Source organism: Rissa tridactyla, chromosome 1, assembly GCF_028500815.1.
Source record: "Rissa tridactyla isolate bRisTri1 chromosome 1, bRisTri1.patW.cur.20221130, whole genome shotgun sequence".
Classification (NCBI taxonomy): Eukaryota; Metazoa; Chordata; class Aves; order Charadriiformes; family Laridae; genus Rissa; species Rissa tridactyla.
The window spans coordinates 7,488,060-7,504,365 of NC_071466.1; the positions used below are offsets into that span (position 1 = coordinate 7,488,060).

At 45.9% G+C, this 16,306-nt stretch overlaps 1 protein-coding gene across 3 annotated transcripts in view; it reads right to left on the reverse strand.

Annotated features, from left to right (window-relative positions):
• Positions 1-13,128, reverse strand: part of UVRAG (UV radiation resistance associated) — a 108,909-nt gene extending 95,781 nt beyond the window's left edge. Inside the window, exon 1 of one of the 3 annotated variants that reach the window (XM_054207628.1) lies at positions 12,883-13,128. In XM_054207628.1, coding sequence (XP_054063603.1) covers positions 12,883-12,963 — 81 coding nt within the window. In that variant the 5' untranslated portion in view covers positions 12,964-13,128. Of the gene's footprint in view, positions 1-437; positions 2,043-5,831; positions 6,322-12,882 lie in introns of those variants that run through there. The other 2 variants (XM_054207715.1, XM_054207637.1) reach the window with 2 other exon arrangements.
• Between the last annotated feature and the right edge of the window lie 3,178 nt (positions 13,129-16,306).

Genomic DNA, 16,306 nt, shown 5'->3' on the forward strand with positions numbered 1-16,306 from the left:
CAGGTGTACCTGGATCACTGCTTAGCACAGTAGTCGAGCAGGTTTAACAGCTCATTCTAGGGGGTTTGTGACACACAAGTTATTTTGATTACCACAATTGTCCTAGTCCTTTGCACTTCAAGTCAATGAAGCAGTGAAATTACATACTAGGCCTTGTTATCATTTGATTTAATTGCCAGTCTAAGTTGCAACTGAGTAAAAGCAACTGCTACACAGCAACTCCTACATGAAAGAAATTAACACTTCCTGCTACCTTGAAAAAAATCTATGACTATAAACCAGAAGAGATCCACTAATTTTCCCTTAGAAGAAACCCTGAGTCGTAGTTTATATTTCAAAAACACTGCTGGAGGTAAAGATATCACAGGTTATAAGCATACGGCTATCCTGAAGACATACAGAAAAGCTTTAGATGAGATCAGAAGAGAAGAGCCTACCATCAGGTTTCATCCCTCGTGCCTGCAGAGCCACAAAACTCACTTCCCAGAATTCAGCAGCATCATCTTGACAGAGCTGCTATGGAGCACAGTGAGACCATCCATGTGCAGCAGTGACCAGCTTCTCTCAAAAGTCAGGGGTCTTTTTTTTTTCTTAAATAAAGCAAAGCACTCAGTTTTCATCATTCTGAAGAACTATTATCAGTTGTTTAACGTATCTAGTGCTCCCATTCAGTGACTTTCTGGGAACCTCTCCAGAAATACCACAGGCCATAAACAAGTCAGGCTGGTACAGAATAAAGTATTTTGGTCAAGATCCTCATTAACACTTTGCTTTTACATAAGATGATCCCAGAACTCTACAGTCTACCAAGTCTTCTGAGCTTTAAAGGACTGAAACCACACAGTCCCTTCATGCTTTAGTTCCCTCAACATTAAGATACCCTAATCTTTCACTACCCTCTGCCTAAAATACCACCTTCTGCATCTAGACACTTGTTCCCACTCCACACAATATTTTCTTGTGCAGTCTCATGGGGAGGGTCAGAGAATTTATCCAAGCTATAACTGGCAAAAAAAAGGAAGCTCATTTTAAGTCAAAGTTCCTCCAATTCAGCTCACTGCAGCTACATAGATGTGTCCACCACAAAAGCAGAGCAGGCAAGAGCAGAAGGTAGCAGAGGGGTTTTTTTAACACTGCAGTTTCTTCATGGCTTAAACTGATCCAGGCACCACGCGCTGCTTCCCTCTGGGCCTGAGAAACTGAAGCGACACAACTATTCACTTGGGTTTATTATTGGGTTAAATCTAACAATCTGGTACCATTAATAAAAATCACTGTAGAGATGGGGGGTTAGGGAGGAAGGGAAGAAAAGGGAATTAGACAAAACAAGAGAGAAGTGCACTGTTGTTACCATAAGGTCTGGACTGTTCGTGGAACCACAAGGAGAACAGCAACTACCTACAACAGCCTAAAGTATTTGTGGAATTTCATAATTATTTGTTCAAGGTCACATAATGGGTAGCAAAAACAAGCACAGAGAGTTCTGACTCCTCTTCCATCTTAACCACTTTATTATTCTCTTACAAGAATCAGATGACCCTGGGAAAAAAATAATCATGTAAGTATATCCAAGCAGGATGAGAAAACAGCCAAACACGATTTTTCTATCTTCACTACTGATCTACCACACTTACTAGCTCAGGCTCCAAGTATGAATAGTGAAGCTCAGGTCATTAATATGGGCAACAGCTAAGCCTTATTCTTTATCACATGGAGCCTATCATTTTATTAGCAGCTGAGATGATCTAATGGCTCACTGCTGGGAAAAGGGGGAGGTCTGTCTTCTTTCTGTCCCACATCTGTCTCCTCCTCCTCCCCCCTCTCCCAGTTGCATGATCTGCCCTCTTTGGCACTGGCTCCTTCAGCAGAACTATTCATGAATTCTTGTTCCCAGCAGAAACAGTGACACTTTAACATATTAAATCAATTCGCAACGGTGTCAAAGGAGCATTTAAACTTAAGGAAGGCAGGCAGTTAAGTTTCTCCCAACAACAGCCATCCAAGATGCCAGCCATCGTATAGCCCCCTCTGGGAAAGGAGGGTTAGGGCTGAAAATTCTTCCAGATGTTGATAAAAGAATGACAGTGGGCCTACTGCATCATAGAATCACAGAATGGTTCGGATTGGAAGAGACCTTAAAGATCATCCAGTTCCAGCCCCCTGCCTTGGGCAGGGGCACCTCCCACTAGACCAGGTTGCTCCAAGCCCCATCCCACCTGGCCTTGAACACTTCCAGGCCCATGAGCAAGTTTCAGAAATTCTGTTGGAGTAGTATAATTTTTAAAGAACTTAATAGATTTGAATACATTTTCCAGAATGAAGTTTAAATTCAATTAGCCTGGAAGAAGTTTTATAAATCTGTGGCTGGATCCAAAAAAGGCTTTTTTTGTCCCACCACAGCACCCTGGTGACATCCCATATAACCCATGTAAAATGCGAACACCACACAGGTTCAAGAGTGTGTTTCTGATTCAACAAAGAATAAGTAGAGGGGAGGGGAAAAAAAAAAAAAAAAAGAAAAAAGCAACCTTACTTTTGCCTGAAGTGTAAATACAAGTAAAACCAGTGTTAAGAAGGCTGGGAAATCATCTTGTACAAGCGAAGTCAAAATTTACAGAAATAAAAGCCCCAAAGCTGCCAAAAGCAAATCACCATTCAGGGTTTTCAACGAGGCCCGATTACCTGAAAAGCAATCTTTTTTCTCCAGAAGACATACTGTACAGGACTTTCAACACTGGCTACAATTTCAGCACCAATTCTCCTTACTTAGTCTTTAATGGAACATCCTACCTATCAGATAGTTTTTGACATAAATACCAAGTCTTAATCTCTGGATATCATCTCTGATTTTCAGACTGCTGCCCTCCTCCTGATTGTTTCAAGCGAGAATATTCCACAAATTCTTTTCAGTTCAGGATCAGCTGTGACCTCTGTACAAGCTGGTACGTATTCTTGTTTTACCTGGCTTTCATATGAGTTTCCTAGCTTGCCTGCTTTATGATCCACAGTAGCTCTGGAAGAATTTAAGCAAAATCCTTCCAACTATTCTAGCATTAAAGCAGGGTCAGAGATTAGCTAGCAACACAAACGTTCCTACAGCAAATCCAGTTGTTTCAAACTTAACAGAACTGAGCTTGCAAGGTCAGCTATTTGTCATAATTAAGTAACAGAAAAACACAGGGCTCTGAGTGCTTTGTAGCTCACAGCAGTCAGGTTGAGTACTTGGTTTTTTTTTTTAGAACTAGAGCTTTTATACTTTTTAAGAAAAGAAAAAAAAAAAACCAACTATCAAAATATGGACTGTATTTAGCCAACATGAGGATTATTTATTAACACAGCACTGCTCTACACATTATTACAATTTTCAACTTCCTCAGATTTTCATCAGTTACTTGCTGTCACCTATCCATACCAGTTTGGATATTTAGCAATCATGCAACTTGAGTTCTTGGAAGTCAAATGGTAGACAAGAATACATACTTAATTCAATTTTACATAAATTTTCAAGCTGCCTTGTTTTCCAATTTGATAAAATCCAGTACATGAGGTACCTGATAGAAGGTTTGGGTCAAGTTTGCTGCACTACGCAAAGCCTTTAATAGTAAAGGAACATACAGCATTCAGAAACTATTTAGATGTGTTGTGACTTAAAACGACAGGAAGGACAATAAAATGCTTGTACTCCAGTTTACACGCTCACCAGGAAGATTTATTTAGAAGTTCTGTAATTAATCAGTTTTCCACATCTTAGAGTTAAGAGAATTGCACATGATTTCAGACCTACTTCAGAAGCAAAGCAGAAGCATTTGATATGCAATTTTGTAGGACTCACCATAAGGAATTTTTGGAATTCTATTTTAATGTCATTTCAGCAGCACTTGAAGTCAGCAAGGCCCTCAAAGCTACACAAGTTTCATTAGTTCAATGAATCGTTTGTGGATCTCCTTATAACTGCACCCCTTCATATCTCCATTTCCTCATGTCAAGTGATGGGATTCATCAGCAGTTCAGTAACTCATTTCCCTTTCTAAAGCTTAGCTACTTTCTGGCAACAGTCTTTAAAAAGTTATGCCTGCTATGAATTATACCTGAGGCCAACACCAGTTCAAAGATGCAATTTTTCCTGTGAAGATGCAACATACAAACACACCACTTCCTTCCCTCACATTCCTGAGGATTTGATGCAGGGAATGAGACACACTGAATCTGTGCAGTGTGATTTACCCAGACTAAGTGACCACAAGAAAAGTCAAAACTACCTTCACCAACATGGGCTTAAAGTTATCACAGATCTGCAATTGTGGATTTTAGTTTACAGTTCCTTAAATCAAGGTGCTTCCTTCCCTTTACACTTAGGGCATCTGAGAGGCTTTTGAAAGGATCGCTTTAGACAGAAAACACCTACAAAGCTTTCACTTGAACACAGTAAGGCTCAATACAAGTTTCTCATCATCCGTACTCTGCCACAACTACTCCTGTTTCTGTACGGCACTGGGAGTTTCAACAAGGACAGTCAGCAAATGCAAGATGTGGTCCAAAAGGCATTGAGTCTTCCCTAACGCATATAGGGAGAAAGTGAAAGAGGAAGAAGCAGCAACAGCTCTGCATTTGAAACGGCCCATGCAGAAGTATAATTATTCTCCATCTACTTGAATGCAAAAGAGCCCTTCATTAGCTCAACTCAGAGTCAAAGAACACAACGTGTGAAGTCAATGTTATATCTGACAAAACATGTCAGTCTATGGTACGGCTGCTCCTTTAATGCTAATTAAAACAGCAATAGTAGTATCAGAAAATAATTAAGATAGCTAATTACATAATAACTGAAAAAAATTAAGATGGCTGTATATTACTCTTAAAGGGCAGCTACATCCTTTGGTCTATCCTCCCTTGCACCCTTCTCTTGCTAGCTAGCCCACTGAACCCTTTCCTCACTAAATAACTGAATTTACATTGGGGAGCTGCTCAGAACTCAAGTTCTACCTCAGAGCAATAATGTAAACAGTTGGTTCAGCATGAGCAAGAAGTCTTCTCTTTGCACACCATAACCACACGCAGAAAGTCTACAGTGCTGTTTCAGAGTTCAGAACCAACGAGACAACCAAGACCGATATTCAATGCAAGCCCACAGCGTTCATGTTCTTCACTAGTTTCTTCATCCTCGTCCTTTTTTCCACATGCAAAATTTGTGCTGATCTCCACAGAAAGACTGAAACAGCCTGTTATTTAAAACATAAGGTAGGAACAGGTACAGAAGACACAGGTATTCAGGATAGCTAGTTAGATGTGACAAAACAAGACTCAAGACACAGAATTCACTTAAATTTAATGTTAGCACAAAGGGTTCAAAAGCAAAATCATAAGCCCCTGCAGGGACTTAGGCAAATGAAGTTCTTTCTGTGTATTGTTTCAACAGCTGTGTTTGTTATGGTCACTACAACATCAAGAGTGACAGACCAAGCAAGCTGGCAAACACCACAACCCCAAAGAATAAAGACTGTCAGCGCACCCTAAAAAAATTGCTCTAAACTAGGGTTAAGAAAACCTTATAAGCACTGACCACTGGCCAGACAAAGCTCCTCTTGCTAGGTGTTTATATAAGATACAAATAACAAGGAACTAGGTATACAGTCTTCCCATCTTTAACCAAGATCTTTAAGAAGCAGCAGCTAGAAATACCATCTTTTCTTATTGATGTTTTCCTCCAAGTTTGTCCAAATAAACATTTAATCATTTGTGAGACGGAAGATCAAAACTACAACTGCTTCTTTGACATAACGTGGGAACTGTGCCACGGGGTAGAAAAGAGAACACCGGGGTGCAAGTCCTACCTCATTAATAACGCCTGTAGCAGTTCAGAGAAGTCCCTTAAGCCTCTTAACATCACCTCGGACAAGAGAGCATTAGTCCATATTAGCTGCGGGAATGACCTGGGAATACCAATTAAGCAATGGAAAAAAAGATGACGCTCAGAAGAAGGGCCCAAAAAGTAAACAGGGCCTTATGGAACAAACCATCAAGAAAGTCAAAGCAAAGGCACTTCTGACCTTAACGAACCACTTGATTTTAAGTATGCACCAAGTTGCACGAGTAAACAGCATATGTTGATTAATAACCTGAAGCATATTAATGTTTATCATGTTACTGGATACCAAACCAAGGCCAGACTAGCAAGCCTCTCTTCATAAATAAGGAATGAATCTTTAGTTACCAGCTACCAAGACCTTTCCTTCACTTAATTAAGAATATTCCCTAATCCCCCACATATCTCCTGAATAAAGCATCAAAACTGATTTATTACAGCTTTCTGACAGAACGGTCTCTCTCTAACTTAGCAACAGATCATCCAGTCTGCCAAACACACTTGCATTCCTTAAGGGGGAAAAAAAAGTACATTGTAGAGAACAAAAAATCCAGCCCCAGATTAACAGCCAACCTTTTGGGCTACAATTACAGTTTTACAGTAACTCTAACAACTATTTCCTCCGAATTACCTCTGACAAACACAAGAGACTGGTACAGCTGGACATGGATATAACTGTGTAAGACCACTAGATCAACATCCACATAGTGGTATTTTACTGGAGCAGCACTTCCCTCCCCACTCGGTGTTTACAAGACAGCACATGTCTAAGAGAAGTGAAAGCAATATTCAAATATGACACTTTCCATCCGCTATTCTGATTTCCCCCAGCATATTTAGTAGGAAAGAGGAAGTAAAATACCTAAGAGTCAGTCTTTGTTTTCATATTACTCAGTGGAATATACAGCAATAGCTATATAAAACTATCTCCAAAAATGATGCTCTTTTCACACTATTTAAGTTGAAAAGCTAGTACGTGTGCAGCCCTGAGCCTGCACAGTAGCTTTCTTCACTTCTCCCACATACAAGACCTCTCAAACTCATTTGCCAGCGCACTTTGAATCACCCATTTCTGCCATGTTACCCGAGTTGCTGCATACATCTTTAAAGAAAGTAGCTATGAAATCTTAACCTTGTTCTAATTCACCCGTATTCTTCTCATCTTGCTTCACCCTCTACTCCCTTGGATCACCTCAAGTATCTAGACATACATCCAAGGTACTGGATTGTCACTTCCAACTGCCGAAAATATGGTTTTATTTATTATCAGAATCCAGAAGTACTCACAATTCAGAAGTATTTTTTTTTTCCAAAGTTCTTTCCAGAAGTACTTTCAAAAGAAAAAACAGCTTTAAAGTTCACTCCACTCATGACTTCCATTCCTTTCCATCCTGGGTTCAAACAGCGTAGCAATGCAAGTTTCCGAAGTGCGTATGCTAAGCTCGTGTAATTACTAAAATTCCAGAAGCTCAAAGACTGTTAAGTGCTTAATATATAACATTTCTTTAAATGTAGCTCAATGGAACAACTTCTTGTACAAGACATTTTGCCAAATGGATAGAATCTTCACTTCTATGGTCATCAATGAGATATTCAGATCTTGTCATCAACTTCCCATTTCTTTATGGGAAGGATTATGGAATAAGAGTACGAACCTGAAAAGGACCTTCACAGTCTTTGAATCCAATCCCCTCACTACAACTCATGGAAAGTAAACATTATAGCATAGCTTCATGTTCAAAGTAGATTTTGGGGAAATTTTCTTCCTACCACTTCGGGTCTGCTCCAGAATTTTGTTTAGCTGACAGAAGTTTTTCAATTCCTAAATAAGATTTTCATCTTCAGTATTCAAAACAAAGGACCTTCCCCTGCCAAAGAGGTTTAGGATGGGGATAACCTATTGTTTAAGCAGCGGTGGGATGGGAGAAAACATAACCTGGCCACATGATACTTTCACCCAGCTACTGGAAATGCCAACATGCATTTCATGAAACCAACACGCATCTAGTCTGTCAAGTCTGTATCAGTACTGAATATAAACACATGTGATGCTCAGCAGTTTGATAAAGTTCAGAGTGCAAGGAAGCCTCAGATGGCTCATCACAGAACCATTTCAGGTCCCTTGCCCTTATCATCTCAAACCTCTGTCCCACAGGATGCGAGCTGAACTGCTCCCAGAGCCAGTATGGATGCCACAGGAGCCATGTTTCATTGCTCTTGGGTTCCTAAATATCCATCAAACTGGTTCTTGATGAATCCCAGTCTGAAAGTGAATGGAGACTACAGAGCATCCTTGGGAAGTTTCACTAAATGTTTGCTCTGTTTTGCTCTGCCCTAAACACATATCTCTGACACCTGTGGCTGAAAGCTCATTGCTGCTTCTTTCCACAGAAACTTTCACCTTCCAACAAGAGATGTCTATGAACTGAAAGACAGAGAAGATACTGGGTCACTTGAGACTTTAGTCTAACACTATTCACGGCTGTGCACAGTGGCACACTTTATCCCATCCCTTCTTATCACCATGTCCATATTCACACCTAACTCCCACGCATGCACTCTCCCACGCAATATATCCAAAGTCCTTAAGCAGCTCATCTTGGAAACCCGCCTTGGGCATCACTACACAGGGCATATTGAAACATGATTGACCAACACTGACCTGGAACTAAAACCTCTGATGGAAAAGACCTAACTCTGTGTACAGCTCTTCATGTATCCCCTCGTATCTATAATATCTAACTTTTTCCCCCCATTACTTAAGCTATCTCCAGTGAGTAGAAAATTGCTTACATCAAGGCATCAAGAACATGAGTCTAAGAGTTGAGCAGTTTCCTGGGGAAAAAAGCAGTTAGAGATGGAGGTGATCTGTAGCCTCATTATAGGCTAATGCCTTATATACAGTCTAAACATCACATTGTTCTCCCTCTATAACTTGGAAGTAAGCCATAGATGATCTTCCAAAGAAAGCTCCTTGCAACTCATCATCAATCAGGGCAGTGGAAAACAGCAACGTGAGTAGACCAAACTTTTTAGCGTACCACTGGCAAGTACTGGTGGCAGAGATGCAACTGGCTGAGGAACATTTTCCCTGTGGTTGGTGTGCGGTCAAACCACTTGGGAATGAGCTGTTGAAATACTTTATCATCAGCCAAGACACAGAAGTGCCAAGCTGTTACACATATGACTTAGTAATCACCTACTACACTGGAATCCACATTGGGTTTTGTTCGCTTTTCTTCTGTCATCTACTTTTATCACAATAAAGTAGTAGGGGACGTTTTTGTCATTTTCTAAAATGCTTCCAGCCATTGTTTCTGAGTGATCCACCTTTGCTCCACTCGAAACGAATTATACCTATAGTTTACTCATGCCCTGATTAGCCACCTAGGCAAGAGGGATGCTTCAGTCTATCGACATGGATCTGATTGAATGCCTGAATCGCAGGCCAACTGGAAATCATTTATGTTTAAAAAAGTATGGGTTCTTTTTCTTCCTCACAACTCCCTATTCGCTGACTACAAACTGAGCATCAGTACAGCTGTTTGTACAACAGTACATGCAGTTCAAGTTCAAGCTCACAGGTCTTCAAACACTATCTCACCACCCATTAAAAGCTTCAGTCTCTCTAATGCTGAAATTGGTAGTAAAAGCTTACCAATTTCAGCGTGAAGATAAAGTTTGAAGCGCTGGAAGCACTGGTTCTGAAGCCCATGAGGATGTGCTTTCCTGTCTCTAAGACAACGACACATGACATCTGTTTTGGTCAGCAATTAGCACAGTAACATTCAACAGATCATTTGACTGCAGCATGACTGGCTATGTTAAGACTACATTTTTCTGTCCAACCCCTTCCATCTAGAATACAAGAGTCTTAAAGGTTTGGTTCCCCCCCACCCATTGTTTTGAACTGCTCATAATGACAGGACTGAAAAGTTTGTTTCAAGCATTTAGAAATCAGTAAGCTACCATGACACTCCTGGCTTTCTTGCATGGAGCAACTAGGAAGAGAAAGCGCTAAAGAATCTCTGATTTTAAAGCAAAATTATTTCATGACACATTTTCAGTTCTGTTAGACGCGCTCTCCAGGAAATGACATCCTGGCATAATTACTTAGGGATAAAAACTGGAATTTTACACTTAACCAGATGCATTTCTTTATAGCCATATTTTCTATTTCCCCCACTTAAAATGTGGAATAAAACAGCAAAAGGCATTCTTAGGCCAGGTCATTCTGCCACCAATAAACAAGTTAAAGAACAGGTTAGTCAGTCTGACACAAGTGTGGTCACACTGGCAAAAGAACCTGGACATGACATTTTCACTCCCACAAAATGTGTCAGTAGCAGGAGCTTTGTTTTCTAGTCAATGTGAATTTCACTGGCACATTTAAAACTAGACTAAACACAAATTACACCTTCAATACTTCAGTTGTTAAAAAGTCATTTCAGTCATTAAAAGCACTCACCTTAAGTTCACATTTGAGAATTTGGTCTTTAGAGAGATTTATAGCTATGACTCAGACCATCTTACTCTCACCCTTATACTCAAAAAAATGCAGCACTGGGTGTTCTAGAGAAAATTGCCTACTAAAACAAATCACCGAGTTGATTTCTGTGCTGGCAGGTAGAAAAAGTTACCTTGCATTACATAGCACCACAATCAGATCAGACAGATTTTTGCATTATAGAAGCGGTACAACAGACTGGAATGACTTTTCCATTCTTTTTCATGATTCTGCAGTAAAATATCCCCAGGGTGACAGCCCCTTCAAGGTAAGGTATCTTGCAATTCAGTAACAGACTTTTAAGCTCAGATAATACAGTGAAAGAGGATGATTTGTTATCAGTGTACTTTCAGAGCTTCTTGATTTGATTCCAAGCACTGGCACAGCATACAGATACCTCACTACATGGTCCTTGTATTTGCAGAGCACACAGCAAAACAATACCTCAGACTTTGTCACAGACTTACATTTGCTACAATTAAGATTTCTTCAGCACCCACCCTACATAACTTAAACTAAATATTTACTCAACTGGAACATCCTATAATTGATGATTCAGTTTCTGCTCCTACAAACTCCTACAAAAGCTTCTGCTCCTAGAAAAAAAAGACTGTGTTTTGGTCTCACTTTCACAAATGAAGTCCAGTGACTAATAACTAAGGCTTCTCCCTGCAGCGTTCACTTGGTTCTTGCACAAGTCTGGGAAAGACTAAAACCAAAAATTCATCAGGGAGAAGGCCATATTTGATCTCCTGAACTAGCCACTGCTCCCTGTAAAGTTCACCCAAAGGAGTGCACATGTTTATGTTCATTGACATAGAACAGGAACACATTTTAGAAAAAGTACTTGCTCTCAAGTTAGGGTCAATACTTGCACAGCTCCGGTGGCCAAGAGTCACCTCCATTCCCTCCCTTTGCCCCTAAGTGGATGTCTGGTAGATTATGTTTGTCCAAAGAGCAGTTATATCTTCATTTCAAGTTAACATCTATTGATTTTTCTCTAGTAACTCTTCATTTTCACATCTGGTGACACATAGCTCAAGTAATTCGGAGTGTGTGTCTACTTCTTAATAACATTGACTGCACTGAGGCAATGAACCAAAACTTGAAGTGCAGTATTTATAAAGAAAATCATGCCTTTGGTAAGTAATTATTCATTCCCCCTCCATCACCACTGCTTAAGCTCCCGTACAATAAAAGTCACTGCATGCAAGATGGGAAAGGGCACAGACTTGGTCTGATACAGATTGCTAAACCCTCATGCACAGAACAGACTTCCTCACTTAACCTTGCTCCTAATGCTCTCCAAAATTAAAATGTGGGATGGTTGCCCAGTAAACCAAAAGCCAACTATCAGCAAACAGGAAAAACAGAGTTAGCTGAAGGAAGGATGTGATGGGGAGGGAACATTTCACCACTTTTCAGAATACACAGTACGTTTTATCCATGCTCACCTCGCACTCCATTACAAGACACAGCAGGAGAGGAGAGGGCACCCCAGCTGCTCCCGCCCCATCAGTTACCCAAACTAAAAGCAAATTTATCTAGGTGTTACCTGTGCTGCAACTCCCAGCTTTAGTTTGCATCCAGTACCTCTACGGGCACAGCAGAGCTGCTCAGAGAGAGGGACACCCCCCCCCCCGCCTTGACTCTCCAGTAGTGGCAGAAGAAGGGCACAGACCCCAATCCCCATGCAAAGGGGACCTCACCCTCTCATCTTCCTACCAGCCCAAGAGAAAGGTGCTCAAAACCCCCTTGTCTCATGGGCCCTCCTTCCACCAGACCAGGGACTGCCTCAGGCATCCCCATAACTTGAGGAACCCCTGCTACACCTCAGGCACCCCACACCTCAGCGAGCATCCCCCCTTCACCTCAGGGCACCTCATACCTCAGGGAACATCCACCTTCACCTCGGGCACCCCCCCACATCAGGGAGCACCCCCCCTACACCTCAGGGCACCCTCCCCTTCAGCTCAGGGAGCACCCCCTCTTCACTTCAGGGTACCCTACACCTCTGGGAATACCCCCCTTAACCTCAGGGTACCCCACACCTCAGGGAGCACCCCCTCTTCACTTCAGGGTACCCTACACCTCAGAGCACCCCTTCTTCACCTCAGCCGGCAACCCCCTTCACCTGAGGTCACCCCATACCTCAGGCAACACCCCACTCCATACCTCAGGGAGCACCCCCCCTTCACCTCAGGGAGTACCCCCTCATTCAGCTCAGGCACCCCATACCTCAGGAAACACTCCCATTCACTTCAGACAGGAGCCCCCCCTTCACCTCAGGGCACCCAACACCTGAGAAGGTACCCCCACTTCACCTCAGGACATCCCACACCTCAGGGAATACCCCTCCTTCACCTCAGGGCACCCCACACCTCAGAGCACATCCCCTTACACCTCACGGCACCCCACACCTGAGGGACCAGCCCCCGCTTCACATCAGGGAGCACGCCCCCGAGCTGAGGGCCGCCTCCAGGTCCCCTTCCTTCCCCGCGGCCCGCCGTACCTGCTGCGAGGGCAGCTCCACATGCAAGGCCCGGGTGGCGGAGCCCGGGGGTAAGGCGGCGGGGCCGGCGGCAGAGCTCATCCTCACGGCAGGGCAACGGCCGAGCAACGGCTGCGGCGCCTGCGCATGAGCCCCGCGGGCCGCTCCCCCCCCGCCGCCGCCACCGCCGGGCACCCAGGGGTTAATGGCGGCAGCAGCACCGGCCCGGGCCGCTCGCTACGGAGCCATATTACCGCAGTGCTGGGGGGCGGGCGGCGGGGGGCGGGCGAGAAGCGGCATCCCGCTTGCTCATTGGTCCGCGCTGCACGGAGGCGGGAGCAGGGGCGACTCTTTGAGATTCTACTGGCGGAAAGGGAAGCCAATCAACGCCCCCCTCCGCCGCCTCTGTCAAACCGCTGGAAGGGGAGCCGGTGTCGATTGGTGCGCCCACTTCCGGAAGGCGGGACGGCGCCTGAAGAAGCGGCTGGTGATTGGAGGGAGGCGTTTTGGATTGACGTGGCTCGGCCTCCGTCACGTGTGTGGGGAGATGTTTTTATCACGTGGTGGGACGAAAATATTTTGCTGGGGGGGAGGCGGGGGGGCTGCCATGGCAACGGGGCGCGGCCTGGGCCGTTCCCCCGCCGCCCGGCCTGGCTGAGGGCGGCTGGGCCTTCGGCGGGACTCTCATGGCTCGCCAGCCAGCCCCACATCACCCAGCCTGCCCCACATCATGTCAGCCTGCCCCACGTTACACCAACCGGCCCAAAACAGGCCAAGCTGCCCCACCACAAAAGGCCAAACGGCCCCATATCACCCCACCTGACCCACATCACACCGATCTGTCCCACGTCACCTCAGCCTGCCCCACATCACACCAAGCTGCCCCACAGCAGGCCAACCTGACCCACATCACATCAACCTGCCCCACAGCAGCCCAACCTGCCCCACCACAACAGGCCAATTGGCCCCACATCACACCAACCTGCCCCACAAGAGAATCATAGAATCATAGGGTTGGAAGGGACCTCTGGAGACCATCCAGTCCAACCCCCTGCCAGAGCAGGGTCACCCAGAGCAGGTGGCACAGGAACGCATCCAGGAGGGTTTGGAATGTCTCCAGAGACGGAGACTCCACCACCTCTCTGGGCAGCCTGTGCCAGGGCTCTGCCACCCTCACAGGAAAGAAGTTCCTCCTCATGTTTAGGTGGAACTTCCTATGGTCAAGTTTGTGCCCGTTACCCCTTGTCCTGCCCCTGGGCACCACTGAAAAGAGCCTGGCCCCATCCTCCTGACACCCCCCCTTTCAGTATTTATAAGTGTTGATAAGATCCCCCTCAGTCATCTTTTTTCCAGACTGAAAAGACCCAAATCCTTCAGCCTTTCTTCATAAGAGAGGTGTTCCAGTCCCCTCATCATCTTGGTAGCTCTCTGCTGCACCCTCTCCAGCAGTTCCCTGTCCCTCTTGAACCAGGGAGCCCAGAACTGGACACAGTGCTCCAGGTGCGGCCTCACCAAGGCAGAGTAGAGGGGGAGGATGACCTCCCTCAACCTGCTGGCCACGCTCTTCTTGATGCACCCCAGGATGCCATTGGCCTTCTCAGCCACGAGGGCTCATGGATCATCCTGTTGCCCACCAGGACTCCCAGGTCTCTTTCCACAGAGCTGCTCTCCAGCAGGTCAGCCCCAGCCTGTCCTGGTGCAGGGGGTTATTCCTCCCCAGGGGCAGCACCCTACACTTGCCCTTATTGAATTTCATAAGGTTCCTCTTTGCCCAGATCTCCAGCCTGTCCGGGTCTCTCTGTATGGCGGCACAGCCTTCTGGTGTGTCAGCCACCCCTCCCAGCTTTGTGTCATCAGCAAACTTGCTGAGGGTGCACTCTATCCCCTCATCCAGGTCATTGATGAATATATTGAAGAGGACTGGACCCAGTACTGACCCCTGGGGAACACCACTCGTCACTGACCTCCAACTAGACTCTGTGCCCCTAATCACGACCCTCTGAGCTCTAATAGGCCAACTTGCCCCACAACAACAGACCAGCATGCCCCACATCATACCAACCTGCCCCACAGCAGGCCAACCTGCCCCACATCACACCAACCTGCCCCACATCCCATCAGCCTGCCCCACAACAGCCCAACCTGCCCCACCACAACAGGCCAATTGGCTCCACATCACACCAACCTGACCCGCAACAGGCCAACCTGCCCCACCGCAGGCCAACTTGCCCCACCGCAACAGGCCAATTGGCTCCACATCACACCAACCTGACCCGCAACAGGCCAACCTGCCCCACAGCAGGCCAACCTGCCCCACCACAACAGGCCAACTGGCTCCGCATCACACTGACCTGCCCAAATCATGTCAGCCTGCCCCATATCACACCTACCTGCCCCACATCACACCAGTGTGCCCTACAGCAGGCCAACCTGCCCTGCAGTAGGCCAAACAGCCCCACATCACACCAACCTGACCCACAGCTGGCCAACCTGCCCCACATCATGCCAACCTGCCCTGCAGCAGGCCAACCAGCCCCACATCACACCAACCTGACCCACAGCTGGCCAACCAGCCCCATATCACACCTACCTGTTAAACATCACACCAACCTGCCCCATAACATCATGCCAACCTGCCCCACATCACACCAACATGACTGACAGCTGGCCAACCTGCGCCATATCACACCTATCTGTTACACGTCACACCAACCTGCCCTATAACAGGCCAACTTGCCCCATAAGATCATGCCAACCCATCCTACATTACATCAACCCATCCCACAGCACGCCAACCCATCCCACATTACACCAGCCAGCCCCACAAAAGACCAACCTGTCCCACAACAGGCCAACCTGTGCCACAACAGGCCAACCTGTCCCACATCATGTCAGCCTGCCCCACAAAAGACCAACCTGCACCACAACAGGCCAACCCTTCCATCACACCAACCAACCCAACATCACACCAAACCATCCCACACCATGCCAACCTGCCCCACATCACACCAGCCAGCCCCACAAAAGACCAACCTGCCCCATAAAAGGCCAACCTGCCCTATAGCATCATGCCAACCAACCCAGAACCATGCCAACCCATCCCACATCCCACCAGCCCACTCCACATCAGGCCAACCCTGATGCCAGCACTCACCGAGACCCATCACAGCCATCCCCCCAGCACCTACTTCCATCCCACCCCACCCAGGAAACATCCATGCTGACCAGGAGGACAATCCCCATGGGGCAGCACCATCCCCACATACCGGACAGCACCGGGAGCGCCAGTCCTGTCCCCGCACCCCACCTGGGGCACCCATCCCCATGGCACCTTGCAGTGCCTGCCCCGCATAGGCAGCCACGCTGGAGATGCTTGTCCCCATCGTACTGCCGAGGACCGGCACAGGCTGTGCCAAAACACCCGTCCCTGCACCACCAGGAACGC